The 20108-nt window shown below is 37.0% G+C and overlaps 1 protein-coding gene across 1 annotated transcript; it reads right to left on the reverse strand.

Moving 5' to 3' along the window:
- Positions 1 to 208: 208 nt before the first annotated feature.
- On the reverse strand, positions 209 to 19564 carry LOC106129529 (probable ATP-dependent RNA helicase spindle-E). The gene is made up of 27 exons (XM_060949372.1): positions 19172 to 19564; positions 15930 to 16124; positions 15458 to 15679; positions 15078 to 15153; positions 14637 to 14929; positions 14221 to 14438; positions 13763 to 13941; positions 13335 to 13498; positions 12807 to 12974; positions 12354 to 12516; positions 11987 to 12114; positions 11464 to 11673; positions 10999 to 11109; positions 10367 to 10485; positions 9615 to 9672; positions 9256 to 9347; positions 8925 to 9048; positions 8390 to 8605; positions 7380 to 7592; positions 6937 to 7062; positions 6463 to 6623; positions 5882 to 6001; positions 5330 to 5452; positions 4493 to 4640; positions 3662 to 3783; positions 1860 to 2084; positions 209 to 1551 (listed from the first exon to the last, which is right to left on the reverse strand). Exons 1-27 carry the CDS (start codon positions 19379 to 19381, stop codon positions 1413 to 1415), a joined length of 4323 nt encoding a protein of 1440 aa, XP_060805355.1. The 5' UTR covers positions 19382 to 19564; the 3' UTR covers positions 209 to 1412.
- Positions 19565 to 20108: the final 544 nt, after the last annotated feature.

The following is a 20108-nucleotide window of genomic DNA, read 5'->3' on the forward strand; positions in this document are numbered from 1 at the left end:
TATGTATGTAGTTATAATTTTTTTAAATATTAACTGGCGTGTTTTTCTAATATAATTTACTAACTTTTATTTGAAATAAGGCGTAAGTAGATTACATTTCTTTAAGAGTAGTAGACGGTCTTAATTATTTTAATTTCCCCTCATCGAAGATAAGACGACGCAAAAAAGTTAAGGTATAAGTAACTTGAGTTTCCATAGAAACACAATAAATATTTATCTTGTTTATTAACCAACAAAAAACACGAATGACAACTGCTCATTCTAAAACTAATCATTTATTTTTATTTGACTATAGTCTATTTTATTTATAGACATAAGTTTGAGTGTACTGTACATCCTAGGAAAATAACAACAGATGTTTCTTACAAATAGATTGAGTAAACGACATATTGCCTTGAATCGTGACATCAAATACTGAAGTGGCAAAAAGGTTAATAAAGACTCGAAATATGACAAAAGTAAATATAGTAGTCTTATTATGTCGCGATACAGACTTATTCATTATATCGCTAACTCAGTGTATTGGAAGGCAACATTTGCCGTTTACTGTAATTTCTCACAAAGAGCAGAAATTTTTATGCTTAATAAAATATTCCGACTTGTCAAACCAATAAAAGTAATTTAAAGGAACATTTTTAAAAGCTATGTTTTAAAAGTAATCGTGAAGAATTCTATACAATGAATGGAACGAATATCATTCCGCATTATATGAGTTCCTTAATGATGAAAATAGCTACAGTCTATAGCTGCAATCATTATAATAGCAATGTATTTTTCGGTAAAATATTACATTTATCTGCATTATGGAAAATTATCCACATTATGCTTTGATCGTGTCTTAATTTAAACAAAAATATCAGTTCCTTTTATTTCTTGATTCTAATATCTTAGTCAATAATCTCCTTGAAAGTTGGACCTTTCTTACTCTTTATTACGCTAATTATTTTTATAGAACAATACACAAGTACGTTTTTTTAGTTAACATTATTTTTGACCATTACTGTTGTGCACTGACAGAAGTGCTTCAATAGTAAGAAAGAGTTGAAATGGTAATTTTTCGATCTATATTCAAATTTCAATCTGATTAACTAATAGGTAAGAAAAGGAAATAAGGTTGCGATAGTTTACAGTTTACTTGTAAACATATAGTTTCTTAGCTATAATTTCAATATAAAACTAATTTAGTTCTTATCTAAATGATATCAATCAAAACTATATCAATAAAATATGATTAATGAATATACAAGATGAGTCTATTATAGGGGTAACACGAATAAAGATTTAAGCAGGGTCTTTATAAAAGCCCTCATAATAAACAAAAATAAATCTGCACTTTGAATGCAGTAGGTAGGTACTTAAGTCAGATCACATAGAAAAGTAAATATAACAAAATTAAAAAGAGAACGTGTTATTTAAGATTGGAACATTTTGAAGTCTTCTTCTTTCTCTTTGTGCGCGTTGGAATGTAGATGAATGCGCATGGCATGTGTCGGCATGGGCACCGTGCCGCACAGCTTGCATGTGAAGTCCGTGCTCGATGATATTGCCGTCCTGCACAAATACCAAACCCATGGTATACAACAAACACTTGAAGATAAAGTTTTAAAATGCATTCAAGACTATATAACTCCATCCCTTTCTCTCGCTTTTAATGTTCTGGGGATCATAAAGTATCTTTTGTGATATTTCTCAAGTTCAGTTTTGCGTCCTCCTATATTTTTTTTAGGAGAAAGATGATCATTGCGAAAAAAACATCCGTTCTAAAAAAGTAGCATTAGAATACGGGAATAAATTCATCAAGAGGGTTTTAAACAAAGCACTGCGATCAGGGAACCTGTTGACAATAAAAGTTTTCTCACCTGCTGACCAACATCTTGAGCTGATCGTTCTCCTGCTTCAAGGCCAGCAGCCGCTCGTGCGACACAGGACGGAGTTCCTGTGGGGTGTGAAGCGGGAACACCACCGCTCTCTCCACCATATCGGGCTCAGTAATCTCCAACAGTTCCTCCTCTTGTACGGAACGCCACTCCCACGCGTTCACTACAGTTTGCGGCTCGCGGTGTTTACGACGTTTCATTAGCAAACTGAGAGCAAAATCATATATTAGTTCATCAATATCAGTTATTTTTAAGACCATATGTGTGTGTTTTGTTTATAAATTTGTAACGACCGAAGAATAACCATAAAAATATGCGAGGTGATTTTTCAACGCTATTAATACATAAATAATATGCACATTATATTTATTTCACTTTGATAGTTATAAAGTAGGGACCGGACCCGGAAACATATCATAGCACCCCCAAATACTAGATTTCGAATCGAAAATATGCGGGAACTTTTTTACAGTCCTGCTAGTTATGTTTCCTAATTATTCACTTGACGCGTCACACCTCTTTTTTTCAATTGCTGCTGCATGCATATATAAAACTAGAGGCCACTCGTAACTTCGCATGGAAACCCTATCAATCCCGCGGGAACTCCGGGATTAAAAGTAGCCTATATGTTGTTCTGGGTCTTCAGCTACCTACAAACCAAATTTCATCGTAATCGGTTCAGTAGTTTTTGCGTGAAAGAGTAACAAACATCCATACTGACATACTCACAAACTTTCGCATTTACAATATTTGTAGGATTCACTCTACTGACTCGAGAGTTTGACGAAATATTCGTATTAAAATAATTAGTTTTACATTTCATGTTTTTTTGATGGAGATAATGTACATTCGTCCACGATTTCGATTTAAGAGATATATATTATAGTGTAGTTTGTTCCGCTTCTTCTACACACGCGCTTTGGAAGCGGTAGTAGTTATAATAGGTATAAATAGATTGACTTATTTTCAAAATTGGATACAAGGTAGGTATCCAAATTTATAAATAAATCTATTCTATTCTAATGTAAAACATGTGACCTTTTCAGGTTCATGTTATGAATACGATTCAGTTTCTAGCCGTCATAAAGTCAGGGTAAGTCCCTCCGCTAATTTATCTTTAAATAATATAGTCTCACAATATATTTACAAGTTAAAACTGGATTCTTCGGCATTTTTTTCTTATCGTGTGTTGAATAACAGTTATCGTATAAAAACAACATTTTCTTTAATACTTCCTATCGCTTATTGAATGTGATACGAAATTCATATTTCTTTTAACTTTAATAGATCAATACATTTCTATTCGTGTCAGTTCACGTTTTTAACCACTACGTCACTGATTAAGCTAAGATTGAGTTATTGGCGGGCTTGGAATCTCTGATGCAGAGAAGCTTTATGGACCTATCGCCTTTCCCTAAATTGACGTTTACGAAATGCAGTGTTTTGTAAGGCAAACAAGTGAATTTCATGTCAAAAGTCCATTTCTTTGGCTACGGAAATAAAAGTGTCTTTTTGTTGAAAAATTTACCGACACTTTAAAATAGGAAAATTCCATCTCCTTCCTATGTGTGTCGTAAAAGGCGACTAAGGGTAAGGTTAATAAACTTTGTCATTCTTTTTTAAGGCGATGGGCTAGTACCCGTCTCTATTTGAATCTCAATTCCGTTTATACATACAGCCGAACGTGGCCTTTCGGTCTTCGTGAGGCTGTTGGGTATGTCTACCCAGTAAGGGATAAAGATGTGATTATATGTATGTATATAAAAATTTGTGTCTGTGCGTACTTCATGAGATCCTTGCGGATGACGGCGGGCACTTGCGGGCGGAACTCGTCGTCGGCGGTGGGCTGCTCCTGGCCGTCGCCGCAGTACATCATGTAGTCCATCAGGTGGCGAATGTGGTTGATCTGAGGGCAAACAATAATGGCGATTGGAGTTTCATTTCACTACGCTACGCTTTCATTTCACCCTGACGCCTACACGGAAGTAATATGTTTTTGTAAATTATTATTTTATTTTGTCTGATAACTAGCTGAACAACAGACAAGGTGTGCAAGGTGACAACTTTCTCGGAGCGATCACAGAATGCACATGTGATCAAGCCCTCAAGTTAATGACAACAATATCATCAATACGATAAAGAAATTGCAAGATAATTAAATTTAAATACTAATTAAGATTTCATCAAAAACGCGCTTCCACCTTTCGCTCAAAAAGGTACCTATGAGAATTTTTAAGGCCTGAGCACACCAAAAGCAAGTCAACAGCAGCGCAGTTTGTTAGCGAGCTCGCACCAACTTGAAATACGAAAAACTCAAGAACTCGACATTTGTCCCGCGCTCTTACTGCTCTGTCACCGCGCCACTGTGTAACAACTTTGAAGAGTTTCTTGCATAACTAATTGTAGGCTCACTTTCAAACTGCGCTTCTTCTGAGTTGCTTTTAGTGAGCTCGGGCATTTAGAGTCAATATAGGGTGAAAAGTTCACCTCTCCCGTGATTTAACTTATCGGAAGTTAGTCACAACCATGGGTGAAAACCATGGTCAAAAAATTAAGATTTTTTTTCGTATAAATGTTAATTTTTATCACATAAAACAATACAATGTATATGTTACCAGGCCGATGTCCTCCACCGTGAGGTCGGCGTCGATGTTGAGCAGCAGGTCGTGCTCGGGGAAGTACGGCGTGGCGTCCTCGCCGCTGCCCAGCCCGCACAGCACGCTCACGTAGCGCGTGGCTTCTGCATCGCGTCGTAACTCCGCACTAGATAATAATATAACATGCAAACACACACAATAAGTATAAATTAAAACGAATCATGGTGTGTTAGTCTCCTTTAAGACACAAAAACATAGGATCAATTCGGTTAAATTGTTCTTGAGTTTTTTTTTTTAATTGTCTTCAGGAAGCAAACAATCTTATACAACTAAATTAGAGACCATTTAAATGTTCTCACATATTTAGGCCAAAATAGCTTGTTTGTTAAAAAAAGTTGAAGCAGTAGGAGATTATATAACTTAAATAATATTTTTTCGTTACCGAGTGAAAGACAAAGTAGCAAGGCAAAATATCGTGAGGGGAATGCACATTCTTAGTTACCAAAATCATGAATTACCAAAATCAGATAGAAATGTAATACTGACTCGGCTCCTCAGAAAGGATTCAACCAGGACAAATTCTTACAGGGAGAATGGTAACTGAATATTCATAACAAGGTCTTAGTTGCAACAACAACCTCTGCGCAACTCAGCGTTGGTTCTGGCGTCATACCAGATCAGGACAATAAATAAGGTTTGGCTTCCCAACCTTACATTGGCCAGACTAGTCGTGTGGCAAAGTGCAACATTGTTTATGAAGTAAAGTATTGATTTATTTGATTGAGTAATATATGTTGAGTAGCCCTCGTACGATAAAGATGGGAGTAGAAGTTGCCGCAAAGATTTAACACTCACACTGGACAAAACAGAAGTGCAATGATAGCTGGCAGACCCGGTATGTTTGGCATCAGAGTGGTGTGTCTCAGAGTCAACTTGCTGGAGGTTTGGTTCTGACCCACGTTAGCCGCTACCACCAATCTGCAAATTATTGTTACGTATAAGCAAAATTCAACAAAGATATTTAAAATTTAGGGTTGTCAGGTATGGCTGCGCCGCTTATAGCGTAAAATCGGTGAAAATAAGTATAACTACTTCTCCGAGCTGGGAATCCAACCTAAATGACCGAAACAAGAATAAGGTAAATTATTTTATTTATTATGATCGTTTAACTGTTAACATGCATTTTATGAGGCCTATCTTCTACGTAGTAGTAAACTTAACAAGCTCTAGCCAGACGGGACTTGCCTTGTTTCGTCACTTATGCCTTCTGACATAAATACTTCCCTTCACGTTCCCACTACCCCGCTCCTTAATCGCGTTCATAGGCGGTTCCTGATAATTCTTCCCAGAGAAGTTACTGAGGCTAACTCCAGGTGGACGATGATTAATATTTGTGATATAACATACCTCTCGTATACTTCTTGCGGGTCTGTGTCCAGGAGAACTGAATTGACGGAGTTCCACTCGACTTGCACCATTTTCTCGCGGCTGGCGTACATCAAGTTGTGTAGTGTTGTCTCTAATGGCCTGTGGAAGAATAAAATACGTATCATCTCGTATCACCACTATGTGTAAAAAGAATTAACTGAAATAATTAAACATGGTCACTGCATTTTCGAGCAATTCGTAATTTATACGCTCGCTTTTATTTCTTTAATCAAATATACTTATACGGTTTCTCATTTGCTAGCCCCTTGAGAAAAATTTCAGTTAATGTAAAATTCATTGACAAATTCCATTTCGCACATATGGGATTGCCATTTCCAATTACTGCTTATTCTTGACTGTACAATTTATTAAGTATTAAAATAGATTTCTCACATGTAAAGCCCTGAGAAACACTTCAACTTTAATGCCTTGTTTTTATTGACCCGTGGTTTGATTTCTCACATTTTCTTAAGCATTCTTGACGTTGTACCTACGCATTATTTCGGTTCTTATTTTACTTTAATAATGTCTTTAAGCAAATGAATGAACTGGTTTCTCACGTGTAAGGCCCCTTGAGAACCACTTCGGAGTTGCAGTCTTTGGCAGCGGGAAGTTCGATTTCTCGCAGTTGGTAGAACGCCAGTTCAGTCTGTTCCTTGTTATACGCCCGCTTTTGCTTCATGTCTAGTTCTGTCGCCATTTCACGGAGGTCGTGATTGATCTAAAACATCCACGAAAAATACGTTAATTTGTAAAATATTTAAATACAAACAATTTAAACAACTCATACATTACATTACTCGTCAGTTAGTTAAAATTAATTGGTTTTCATTGAGGCATCTACCAATACAATTGTACAAGTGACAACAATTGAGAGTCGATTTTGATAATATTTCAGGGATCAGTTCGAGGATCTCTTAATAAAGGGGATATTCAGAATAACCGAAAGTGCACTACAAAGGTATTCCAATGTCTCCTGTGTTGTACTATTTAAACTTTAAATTTATTAACAAATGGTAATTAAGTAAACATACCTTGGAGTCATAGCTCTCTTCACATGGAATGGCATACCCTGCCTTCAGCAGTTCCTTGTTGATGCTGACCTTCCCACCTTCGGCCAGAAGTTCGATGGATACAACGCCATGAGTCACGGAGTATACCTGGATAAGACAAAACTAAATATTAGACGCCCTTAAATATACTATATTAAAAAATACATACATTCATGTAGTCACATCTATAACTGTCGTTGGTAAGACAGAGCCAATAGTTTTGAAAAGACTGAAAGTTCATTTTCAGCTGTATCGCTTCAAATAGTGACAGATCGCTAATCTATCGTCTATAATCTCGAGGAATCCCAAGTTAGCGTATCCGTTACTTGCCTTCAACATCCATGGAAGTGGTTCTATTCTAAAGAGCCGGAAACCACACGGCCCTTTAAAATAAAAATGATACAAAAAACAGTACAAAATGTTACCTTCCCAAGCAATTGCCCCCGTCCGCAGAGTCGTTGGAAGCTCATGAGCGCGGCCTTGGTCCACTGCGCGTGCGGCTCCAGCAGCGGCGACGGCGCCAGCGCGGCCAGCGCGCACGGCATGGCCAGCGGGCAGCGCGCGCGCGCGCCCGCCGGCAGCGCGTACACGTTGCAGCGGTTCACGCGCCCGAAGCTGCCGTAGTCTATGTACAGGACCTAAAATGCAAATAACTAAGTCTGTAGCGTTAGCGATGATTCAACTCGACCGCCCCCAGATGGAAGATCTTCCGCCAGGTAGATGTTATGCCTGGGGAACCGCGAATCCTTTGTTCTCACGCTCTGATTGCGACATCGTGTATAAGCGGGGTCACCAATGAAGCGATAAGTGTAAGGCTTACTTAATAGAAGGTGAAGCGCAGTCGGGGAACAGTAGATAGAAAAGAATATTTGCTACAGAAGATGAAAGAGCTAAATTGTTCAAATAATTATAGTATTCAAGCGTCGAGGAACGAACGAACAACACAAGTCATAAAAAATAAGTATATTCTTTATTATTAATATAAAAAAATTGTATAAAGAGATAAATAATATGTTTGTAATAGCTCTTGTTCTTCCTCCTGGCTATAGTTTCGGCTACATCCTCACCACTATGGAAAGTAGCTCGGGGTATGCCTTTGACCATGGATCCTGGATTGGGTGCGTCAGGTTTTTACACAAAACGACTCCCATCTGACCTCCACAACTCTTGCAAGGGAACCTAAGCCCATACTGGGTCAAGGGCATACATTGAATTGCCTGAATGTGCAGCTTACTCACAATGTTTTCGCTCACCGTAGATCATCGGTTAATTTGTTTGTAAGAGCTAATTGTCAAAAACACAGAACCAATCATGAAAATTCATTGCCCCTTGAAAACATACATTGTCTGCGGGCGTTATAGGCAATGTATGTACCAAAGGCGAAGCCGTGACGGACCGCTAGTAAATTATATTATAAATACTCCATCAATTTTACCTCAAGCATGTCTCTGGGCAAAATCCTCAGTATCCTAGCTCTATTCATGGAAGTCCCGTTGGAGTCCACGTAAGGTGCAGCAAACATATCACCCGGACATATATTACCAGTGTAAGCGAGCAACTTCATTTGGTTTAATTCAAAATGTATCTTTTGTAGCTCCGCCTTAGTCGATTCATCGTCGTATTGCACCCAGAACTTTCCCACGTTGTAAAGCTGAATGCAAAAAGAAAAACGCGGTATATACATGAGCTCAATAAACCTATCCAAGACTTGATTCTACGGACAAGCATATGTTGTTCTGTACATAAACTAATCTCATTAAAACAGTTTGGTAGTGGGTCAACAATCTCTAAAGCCACACCGCTACAGCTAAAAACAATATGTACTACTATAAACAAACTCAGATATCGAAACTACTTGATAGATTAAGCTATTCCCCAAAACTTGATATTTTTGAGTTTATAAAGGCCTCTCCACTGACAAAGAAATATTCCCGAAAAATTCGACTGGCAGTTAAGAGATTGGACATTACATGTGATATCTTGAGCGGGAAGTAAGTTTCATCCAATTCCGGTAGTTTTGGGACCATTGTGTCTAAGTCCTGCGAGTTCTTGCTGGCTTCTAACATAGCGTGCAATGCGTTCGCCTTCTCGAACCTACAAACAAATATAAATAGAATCATTAAATAGCCGAGTACTTTACATTGATGGACTAAAGATTTGCCTTTAAGAGTTACAAAGTAGCTTTTTTTTTGTGTAATAATTCATCATAATATACTCCGCAGTTTCAGTTAATAATAAAAAAAAATACAACTCTATTTTATTTCATTTTGGACATATGGATTCAGGCGATGAAACACTTACGGGAGCAATGGTATCCTGATATCCATCCTCAATTGCCTAGCCTTGATCGCTTTATACACTGGCAACAATACTTGACCGGGAATTGTGGGATCCTGTCACAAATACAAACAACTTAATTAAATTTAATTAAACTAAAAGAAATGTCGGCCCTGTTTGTCCTTCGGCTAGCAGGTAAAATACTGGATAAAAACAAGTTTTGCGTTGTGTTGAGACTACATTGAAACAATAACACATGCATATAATAATTAAGAGCAAAAGCAAGAGTTAAAAGGTGGTGAACAAGCTTTTCAAAATCTTTAATTTTTACCAAGGTAGGTAGCAAACGTCTGTAACATGTGTAATAAAAATGCAATACTTACACCACTATTCGTATCGTTCTTAGAACTTTGATTATCCGAGAATGTGAGGAATACTTTCCTGTAAAATATAAATTGTTAGAACTAACACAGTGGAAATACGCTAAAAAGATAAGAGAAAGAGGGATTGCGAATAAGTTTAACATAAACTACTTTAAATTTATTATGACATGAATAACCACTATCGATAACATATCATAGTCATATGTATATTTGTCGTACCCCTGTAGCATGCGCAACGCAGTTTTTATCGCGCAAAAAAACTATCGCAATTTCGCTTTTTACTATGACATGAAATGGAAGAGCGATAGTTTTTCGCGAGATAAAAAAGGCATTGCGCGTGCCATGCTTCGGGCGCTGCTGTCATTCTCATTAAGTTATATTTAAAGTATTGTAGTTATTCGCCATCCGACTATGATAAGCAGAGATCGGAATAGGTAGATTGAATTGGGGTCAATGAACTGAAACGTACTATATATTAATATGGACATACCTCCGGGATTGCAGGATTTGTAAATTATTAAGATTTTTTCCGGAACTTTTTACAAGTTTTCCCCCGACTTCGTTCATGTAAATTGTAGTCATATGTTACCCGCGGACAATGTAGTTTACTGTAAGTGTAAGTACTGAAATGGAATCCCGGAAAAGAGGCTTATCCATGTTATGCTTTTCAATTGTAATTCATGATGCAAGTACATAAAATCAATCTACCTATTCCGATCTATGATGATAAGACATACGATAGAAATCTGTACCTGCTGTTCCTATCAAATGTAACACGCGGCTCGTCCCCGATCTGCTGCCTCACAGCCCTCTTAATGGCCGACGTGTAAACGTCGCCCGGCTGCTGGTTGGGGAAATCTTTCAGGTACACCTGAATATATAAGGGCAATACAAACGTTGATGGAAAAAAAGCGTCGGTAAGATTCTGAATCTGTACTTCGAAGGTGGTTTGACTTACGAATGACTATCGTTCGCCGACAGGGCTGTAAAACATTCGTCGACAAAATGGACTTCTTTTTTTCGGGGAATCGTTATGTCGTTATTAATCGTTTGTCGGAGAAAAAAAATCCTGTCGCCTTGACTAAAACTTATGTTGTAGGCCAAACGACTGTCGGAGAAAAGGTTCAGACTAGTGGGTGAAAAAATGTTCGACAAATCAGGTTCATAAATAATTTAAGGAGATGGATTAGTTGTTTTCAAACGCCTGTTTTTTTTTAAAGTCTTATGTTTTCAATAATCATTTGGGTTTCAGAATCTTTAATAAACTTTAATACTTATGAATTTGTATGAGCAATAGATTCTTACACAATAAAACTCCATTTTAAGTCTTCTAGTTTAAATAAAGTTTGTATTTTATATTGTGTCAAATAATTTTTCAACTGACCGTGTTTCTCGGATCGAGTCCGCCTAACATTTTCACGGCGTTGCGCTCTCTGTCTTCGTCTGAAGATACTTGCACGAAGTACTGCGGATAGAACGCGCCTGCTACGATCACCTGTACAAAAAGTGAACTTATAAATACAGTGGCATGAAACTGAATTCTTAATCTACTCAAAAATATACAACAGCAGGACTTAATGCCTTACTCAAACCTTAAAAGGTAAACCCACCTTCAAGACTAAAGCAATATTGTGTCCCATGGTGAGTTCCCGTTCAGTTCGAAATTCCCTCACTAAGTCGTCCAGTTCCTTTTGAACTTAGAAACTGATGTTCCCTTTCAGAGGCTCAGTGCCTTCTTTGAACAATTTCATCCGTACTTTTATGAAGTCGTCCAGTTCCTTCATAGCTCTAACTTGGACGTTAAAGCGGCTATTAATAGGGCGACACTAATCAACAATAAGGACCTTACCTTCAGTACTAAAGAAATCTCGTGTTTGTCCCACGGCGAGTTCCCCTTCAGTGGCTCGATGCCTTCTCTAGACAATCTCATCCGCAGTTCCCTCACTAAGTCGTCCAGTTCCTTCATAGCTCTAACTTGGACGTAGAAACGACGCGCCCATTGTGCTTCGTCGTTTCCATGCTGCTTGAAGTATTTCTGCTTGCGCAGGTGATTCCACACCTTAAGGAGAGAAACAGTGAAAAATAAAATGACATACAAGTGTATTTGCGTTGACAAGTGTAAATGTACAAAAAGAGCTGTTTAAATTTGTTTTTATTGATATGTACAGTGAAATAGTTATGATGTCTACTTGGCTGTTCATATTTATTTCTATACTAATTCTATAAAGAGGTAAAGTTTGTAATTTTGATTGTTTGTTGGTAAGGACCGACCAATCATGAGATTCTTTCAATGGTATAACTGTGCCGGCAGGGAAAAATGATATTATTAAAATTATTTTATATAGGGATGCGTCGTAATAATAAACACTTACCTTATAAACATTCAAGAAAGCTATACAATCGCTCATGGAGCCGTCAGCCCATGTCAGCTTTGAATTATAGGCGTTCAGTCTCTCGCGAAAAGGGCTGCTGAATATGTTCTTCACAGACATCGCCGCGGCTGTGGAAACAAACATGTTTAAATAAAAGTTAAGCATACAATAAATAAAATAAAAATAACAGTATGTATGTTGGGCTTGGGAGATCTGCTGTATCACCTCGCCTTGATTGGTGTATTTAAGTGGCCCACGTATCTCCCGAGCCGTCAATAGAATCAATAGTATTGGGTGGTGTTAAAAATTGTTTTCCAGTCAGTTGTACTCATATAAATTCACTGCAGTGTTAAAGATAGTTATTTACCCATAATAATGCTCTCCTCAAGACAGCCGTAAATATGCCCTAGGACAATAAGCTTGGAGACTTTAACATCAAGCGGCAGTTTGGCGCAGACGCGGCCCAAGTACGTGATATCGCCATCCGATGTGCACCAATCGTCGTCCAAGGTCTTCTTTAAGGCGCCGATCTGTTGAAATGGTGACTTATGGTGGACTTATGGTGGATTTTTTCTCTGAACAGTGATAAGTTATTAAAAAGTGTAATGTGTGTATTATTATTATTTTTCTTAGATTTAAGGTCTAACTCATTGTTACGTGATATAGGTCATCACAGTAAAACAAAAATTAATTGTAGACAATATAGTGCACAATCTCCAGGGGACAATTGTAAGAGATTTAGGTTTATGGTAGACCCGTGGGTGGTCGGGAGAGAGCAGTATATTATCAGAATCAGTCGTAATATTTCTATTAGCAGTACCTCTTTAAGCACGAGGATGGTGCGGTGTATGTTGGCCATGTCCGGGGGGTCCATGGCGAGCGCCAGCACGTCGCTGGGCGGGCCCATGTCCAGCATCTTCGACAGGAGCACCAGCCTCTCCAGGGGACAGCGGACTATCTCCGGGGGACAGTCTTGGCTGAGACTGTTCTGTAAACGCAAATTATTTTTATTGAAACAAACTGCACATTGAACAGGGTCACGCTAATTATGCTGTATTGTCTGTCTTCTTCGTCAAATGAGTTTTTACCAATTTAAAAAAATATTAATTTCTAATCTTTTTTTAAATAATTGTTTCCCAATCCCTAGGTAAGGGCAATGAGTATGATGAGTACACATTTAATTTCATTTCAAATAAACCTGAAAAGGGTTGCAATGTCTGAAAAGGATTACACATGCATCACTAGAGCAAAAGCTAATAGGGTGAAATGAAGCAACTAGTATGTAAAGCTATGTGAAAGATGGACAATATCTCTTCAGAAAAGAGGCGTAATCATATTTAAAACTCACATAAAACTTATCAGTGACAAGCCGGTAGACTCTGCCATCTCTAACTCTGCCGGCTCGACCTGCGCGTTGCTCGCAGTTAGTCTTCGAGGCCCATTGCAGTTGTAGCGACGTGAAGCTGGTCTGTTCGTCCGCTATCAGCATCTTCACCAGGCAGTAGTCCACAACTGTTCCACAGAGACAAGAAAAGAACCTTCATAAAATAAGACAGATTAAGCCCCATTTAAATCATGTTTGTGGTGTACAAAGATGGTTTTTGTCACTAAAACTGTCGTCAAGAGCACTCATGTTCTGTCCGTTCAGCTATAGGATAGATGATTTACATCGCTGATATAAAAGTCATCACGTAGGCTGTAACACTCGCATTAGTTCCTCGGCTGTGATTGTTGAATATATCGGCAGCACACACTTTTATTTTGATCATAGCTCACCATATTTAATATCGGGCACGGTGATGGAACTTTCAGCGATATTGGTAGCCAATATGATCTTGCGATGTCCCGGCGGCGCTCGCTGAAACACTCGCACTTGTTCTTCGGCAGTGATCGTCGAATGTAAAGGCAGGACCCACCACTTGTATTTTGCGCTCTCTGCGTCTGTTAGTTTTTGTCTATTGGACAAGCAATCAGATTGGTTTATTTTTGTAATGTGATTGGGCATTGGGAATTTAATGGTGCAGTAACTTTTAGATACCAATGTGTCAGTACCAGGTAGGTCTATTCAGAATCCTAGATTGAATGAGAATTCATTTAAGATTGTTGATAGTTCTAATCTAAACCTTAAAAAAAATGAACTTTTAAACCAACTTTTCAAGAAACTTTTTAACTTATTAGGTACTCAGTAATGCACAAATTTGATCTCAATGGTACTCATTCTGCCAATATCTTACCTCAAACTTAAGTCAGTCAAACACGCATACAGATCCTCAATCTCATTGATACCAGGCAAAAAGATGAGAACAGAAGGCAAATCTGCTTCATCACGGTCTTCATAATTATCCTCATTTTTGTCTATGAGTTCAAATGCATGCAGCAATTTTACCACAAGTTGGTGCATCTCTGGGGCAATTCCAGGCTCATTATTTTTTGGTGTTGCCATTTGAAGTATCTGTTAGATAATGGTAACACTTGAATTACAACTTCACCATTAATGAAGGAATAAATAGTTAAATAAATCGCAAAATCATATACTTATTTATGTAAAGACATTTATGTTTATAATTCCCTCGTCTTTACAGGCATTAAATGAATTTTGTAAATTTTTCTTTATATTTAACTCACAACTGGACAAACCTATAATACTAACCGATCCAAACTTATTCAGATGATTGAGATAAAATGTCTTCACTGTGAACATTGGTTCATTTTTCACAACTTTGATGCATGAAGACATAAGGTGACCTCTAGGGGTCGGTATGAGGAAGTAATTAGCAAATGCTTCACGGTCAAACGTAGCTGACATAAGGACCACTTTCACTCCAGGTGACACGGTGTAAAGCAGTTTCTTGACAACAAGTAAGAGAAAATCCATCTCTTGCCCGCGCTCATGTACTTCATCAAGTATTATATGTGTGTACTCATTCATGTTCTTGGCAGCCACTGCAAATATGTGTCAATTATATATAAATGTTTTCTTAACATTTTTGGTTTAGCAAAGGAGAAATAAACTGATAGTTATTGCAATGAATTTGTTTTTGCAATTTTTCATTGTTAAAACATACTTATATGATTAAACAAAGTTGCTCACCCAATTTCTGCAGCAAGATGCCTGTGGTGACATAGTGAATGCGTGTGTCTGTTGTTGTTCTGTTCTCTAGTCCCACCTAATGGAAAAACAAAACAATCAAGTAACAAACATCCAAATTATAAATCCAAATTCATGTTGGTTAGCAACAATGACATGTAATATGCATGGAACCAACTTTGACCCTTATGAGGTATAGGACCAATAGTCTCAAAAAGGCTAAAAGGTTGATAGCTTAATGATGGAAATACGATTTAGACAATGATAGGCTGCTAGCCCATGGAAATAGTCTTATGATATTATTTTGTGTTCCTGGAAATCACAGGCAAGAAGACCAAACATACCCCTATTTTTTTATTCATACTACATCAAAACTGTCTTACCTGATAACCAACAAGGCCTCCAACATCCCATCCTCTTTCCTGGGCCACCCTCTTGGCAATGGATATTGCAGCAATTCTCCTCGGTTGGGTCACTATGATCTTGCACGACCTTCTACTCTGATAACAATCGTCAAGGATCCACTGGGGAACCTGGGTTGTCTTACCACAACCAGTTGGACCTTCTACGATGACCACTGGGTAGGCTCTGATTCTATCAAGAATCTAAAAACATAGAATTTTATTAAAAGGTTTATTTAAAATAATTGATGACCCATCAGCCAAAGGCTTTCACAGCAATGTTACGTTCCACATTATATTCTAACTTAGTTCCGAGTTACCCTATTATGTTAAGTACATAGAAGTGGATAAAAATGTAGCTAAGATACTACTTTATAACTTCTACTAGGTATAAACATTCCTGATTGTACAACCTTATTAGTGAAACTTAACATTATTTTTAAATTTTATGTACCTCTTGCTTGTATTCATTAATAGCTAGGTTATTTGTTTCCTCTTTCCTCTGGAAGGAATATTTACTGTATACTTCTGTCATGGCATCTTCTGTAAGTTCTGCAAAGTTCTGTAAAGAGACTCCCCATGTTGACAAGTGCTCTAAAGATTCCAATCCACCTGAAACACTCTGCCACTGCTCGCGTTCTGTTTCATTCTGAAAGTGATAGACAATTTGTAATGAACACTTCACTAAAATGGATACTTAGAATGACCTCCACACTGTGGAGCGAGGTCATTAGGGTGTTCTTTAAATTTCAAGTTAACCCTGTCTAGAAAAAAATATTAGTTCAATGTTTTATTTGCAAATTTGAAATAATGGAGTGATAAACAAAAATATCATTGCCTAGCTACCATTAAATGGTGCAAAATTACCATATAATCGACAAGTTCTCTCAGTCCTATTTTACAATATTCGTGAGGTTAAATTGACTGTGATTTGATAATGAAGTTGATAACCAAACTAAGAAGAAAATGAGTGGCAACTTCAACATGGACAAAACTTCAGATTTGGGAAAAAAGAAATGACTTAAAAGTTGTTTGGTAAGTGTAATTGACTATTTGTTATTCTTTTTAAAATTGTTGTTAATTTTTTTGTCATTTAACTTATTTTCCTTTTCTTTCAGACAAAACACTAGAAAATTTCGCATCGGAAAAGAGCACATAATTTTCTATCTCGACTGCAAATCGACAACAGAAGTTGTATCTTAATGCAAGATTTTGAGGACTTATCACAGCTGAAGAAGAACAAAAGAGTTCATACTTTGCTGTGTTCAGGAACATAGAAAAGTGTATCCAGACTGTAAAAAAACTACTCTATGAAAGAAGTTACCCTGAGTGGTTGTTATCGGTTAAAGGGAACTATATTTTCTATCACCAAAATTTATATTTGTCATCAAGTTGTATCACCTAATAAATAGATCTATCGCCACGAAATATTTTCGTTCTCAGATAAACAAAAATTGTTCCCAGGTATGAATTATCAAATTAATGGTAATATATGTGTAAAATAAGAGATCGATAACCAATAAAATTATATTGAATTACATGAATATAAACTTCGTTCTTATAATAATAGTTTTGTTACTTAAATAATAGCTCTGTGCTCAGAATGGTAGATCTGTCACCAAATAAATCGATTATCGATCCCTGACTGCGACTCCTTTTTATTTGATATTTTGTCACCAATACAGTAGTAACATTTTATTTCGTTCAGATATTAAATTAATAGTATTCGTTACCAATTTAATACATCAATTTATAATTTTAATGAAAAAATGATCAAAGGGGCGGAGACAAATTGGCGCGCTTTAAAAATTGACCAATCCGGCCTCAACGATGGGTAGTAGTTAACTATTGATTATTTTAACTTTAATTAAGTGTTTTATCTACTATTCTGCTAGCCATAAGCCAGCTATTTTAAACCAGCGCTGATTGTTCAGTGGTTATTATTTTTAAGAATAAATATTGATTATTTTAACTTTAATTAAGTGTTTTATCTATTATTCTGCTAGCCATAAGCCAGCTATTTTAAACCAGCGCTGATTGTTCAGTGGTAATTATTTTCAACAATAAATATTGATTATTTTAACTTTAATTGTTTTATTTACTACTCTGCTAAAAATTTTATTTAAATATAATTTATACTACCAGTGGAAATTTAGAACCTTGGGAGTCTAGTTAAGTAGCAGAATCTTTTGGTTGAAACGATGATGACAACCCTAATTTTTTATTTGAACTTAATGCAATTTTCTAGTAACATAATATGATTTATTGGTGATCTCTATAAATTAGTTTGCTTAAATACTTATTAGGACACACCTATTATAATACATACAAAAACATTTATTTGGTACTAGACCTTATATCTCAGGATTTTAGGTGATTTATTGTGGAACTGATTTTGCATTGTTTGGTGACTACATTTTGGTGACAGATCTACTATGTTGAGGACAAACCCTATTATTTAAGAAACACAAAACTAATTAAATTGGTGATAGCTTAAATGATACCCTTGGTTAAACTCTTGAAACGGGCCACCGCCGGAGAGGGGTGGGGAGGGGGCAGGGGGATGGGGGAGGGGTTAACACCCCCCCTCCCGTGACCCCCCCTTGCCGGAAGCCTATAGTTTTTTTTTTACGAATTTTTAAAGTTTTCATATAAAAAGTGTGCTAAAGGTCATTAACCGCCAGATGGGCAAGGGAGGGGAAAGTCAGAAGGGATGAAAGGGGTGAAGGTGAGTTAAACCTAACCTAACCTATACGTACTGTCTATTATACTTTTTTACTCAGTTTGAACGCTCCGCTCGCTCCGCTTTGGTGGTTTACACCAACCTAACCTAACCTAACCAAACCGAGTTTGATTTGTGACTAATTTGTTTCTTTTCATTGCTGCGCCCCCCTGCACCCCCTGCTGTCCGTTTACCGACAGCTACTTTCGAAGTCAGTAGATAAGATGACAGTAGCACATAACCAAAACGGCGGATTGCGTTCTGTTCATAGTTAGTGTCTTTTTTGTTTTTACTTTTAAGCAAAGTTTTTAACTATATTTTTAGTGCTAAAATATATTAATTAATGTGTTGTACATGTTTAATGGACAAACTAATTATTTAATACTAAATTAACACAGTTTACAATGACAAACCGAAAATATTGCGTTGTTTAGTGCAATTTTTTAGATTTTCAAAAATTCGTATAAAAAAAAGGGGGGGCTTCCGGCAAAAAAAAATACTTGGGGGGGGGTCATACAAACCCTCCCGCACCCTCCCCACCCCCTCCCCAACCTCTCTGGCGGTGGCCCGTTTTAAGAGTTGAGCCTTGTTATCAATTTATGTTTTTAATAAAAAGATTAATGTTCATCTAATATATTTTTTATTTTTATTCACTTAATTCTAATTTATTGCATTTATAGTTATTTTACAGCAGACTGAAATTTTGGAATGATACATGTTTTTTACTAAACTTTGAAGCTCGAACCGCACTGGTTACAGTTATGCTAGATTGATAAAATGTAATATTTAAGTAGCATTACTATAACATATCTAATAGAGAGTATGCATTTCAAAATAAATTAAAAAATTCATCTACGGTACATCCCAGTGGTCGTAAACAGTTATTGGTCCTCGCCAGGGAAGGCGCAAGCAGGACCAACGCCAGGACATAATACAACTAGGTATGCATTTAAACATTATAATAATGGATTTACCTTCAAGTATGTCGCAGTTTCTTTCTCCTTAACTTCTCTAGCATAGTCCGTGCCGCTGAGGGCTTGAGTACGGCGGTGTTCCTCTTTTCTATTATACTCATTCAAAGTATCCTCCTTTGTTATTCGGAAACCGCCGGTCAGAGGCCCGACGAGTCTCTTGACTTGAGAAGACGGGCAAGGATGACTAAAATATGCTCGTAGCTCGTCCATTATGTGGTATCCACAAACTACAATGTTTACTGTTAAGATTGTGTTTCAGAAAATCAAAAACCAAGAAAGTAAAACCAACGAGAATTTATCCACTACGTTTTAAAAACAAAATTTGATTTGCAACCTGAAAACTTTCAACTCACATTTAGGAAACTGCTGACAGCTGGCTGAACTACAAATAAATAAACTAAATAGAGTAGGGATGGGATGGCGATCTGAAATCGATTAATCTAAGGTTGGTTTTGTCAAGCCTGTCATCGTGATGTTTTTACGATTTCCCGTGTTTTTCGACTTTATGTGAATATTAATCGAAAATATACTATTAGATGAAGTGTTCTATAGCATATTGCGCCCTATGCCAAAGCAAAAACAGGCCGAATCTAACCTTTCACCGGTAAGTGGTTAACATTTTGTTAAATTATTGTCTACTAGAGGCCGCCCGCGACTTCGTCCGAATGGAAACCCTATCAATTCCGCGGGAACTCTGGGATAAAAAGTAGCCTATGTGTTATTCTGGGTCTTCAGCTACCTACATACCAAATTTCATGGTAATCGGTTCAGTAGTTTTTGCGTGAAAAAGTAACAAACATCCATACATCCATACAAACTTTCGCCTTTATAATAGTAGTAGGATTTTTAAGTGTATTTATGAAAATGTGTTTTGAAACTTATGACTTTTAATCTTTTTAGTTGTGAGCTTTCCAAATTTGTTATATTCTCAAAATTT

Source organism: Amyelois transitella, chromosome 18 (genome assembly GCF_032362555.1).
Source record: "Amyelois transitella isolate CPQ chromosome 18, ilAmyTran1.1, whole genome shotgun sequence".
Lineage (NCBI taxonomy): Eukaryota > Metazoa > Arthropoda > Insecta > Lepidoptera > Pyralidae > Amyelois > Amyelois transitella.

Excerpts from the sequence above, each read along its gene's own strand:
- LOC106129529 (XM_060949372.1), bottom strand. The coding sequence starts at position 19,381 with ATGGACGAGCTACGAGCATATTTTAGTCATCCTTGCCCGTCTTCTCAA. Across the intron at positions 13,499-13,762 it reads CGTGCCCGATATTAAATATG|TTGTGGACTACTGCCTGGTG; the intron begins GTGAGCTATGAT and ends TCTGTGGAACAG. Across the intron at positions 12,517-12,806 it reads CCATCCTCGTGCTTAAAGAG|ATCGGCGCCTTAAAGAAGAC; the intron begins GTACTGCTAATA and ends CCATTTCAACAG.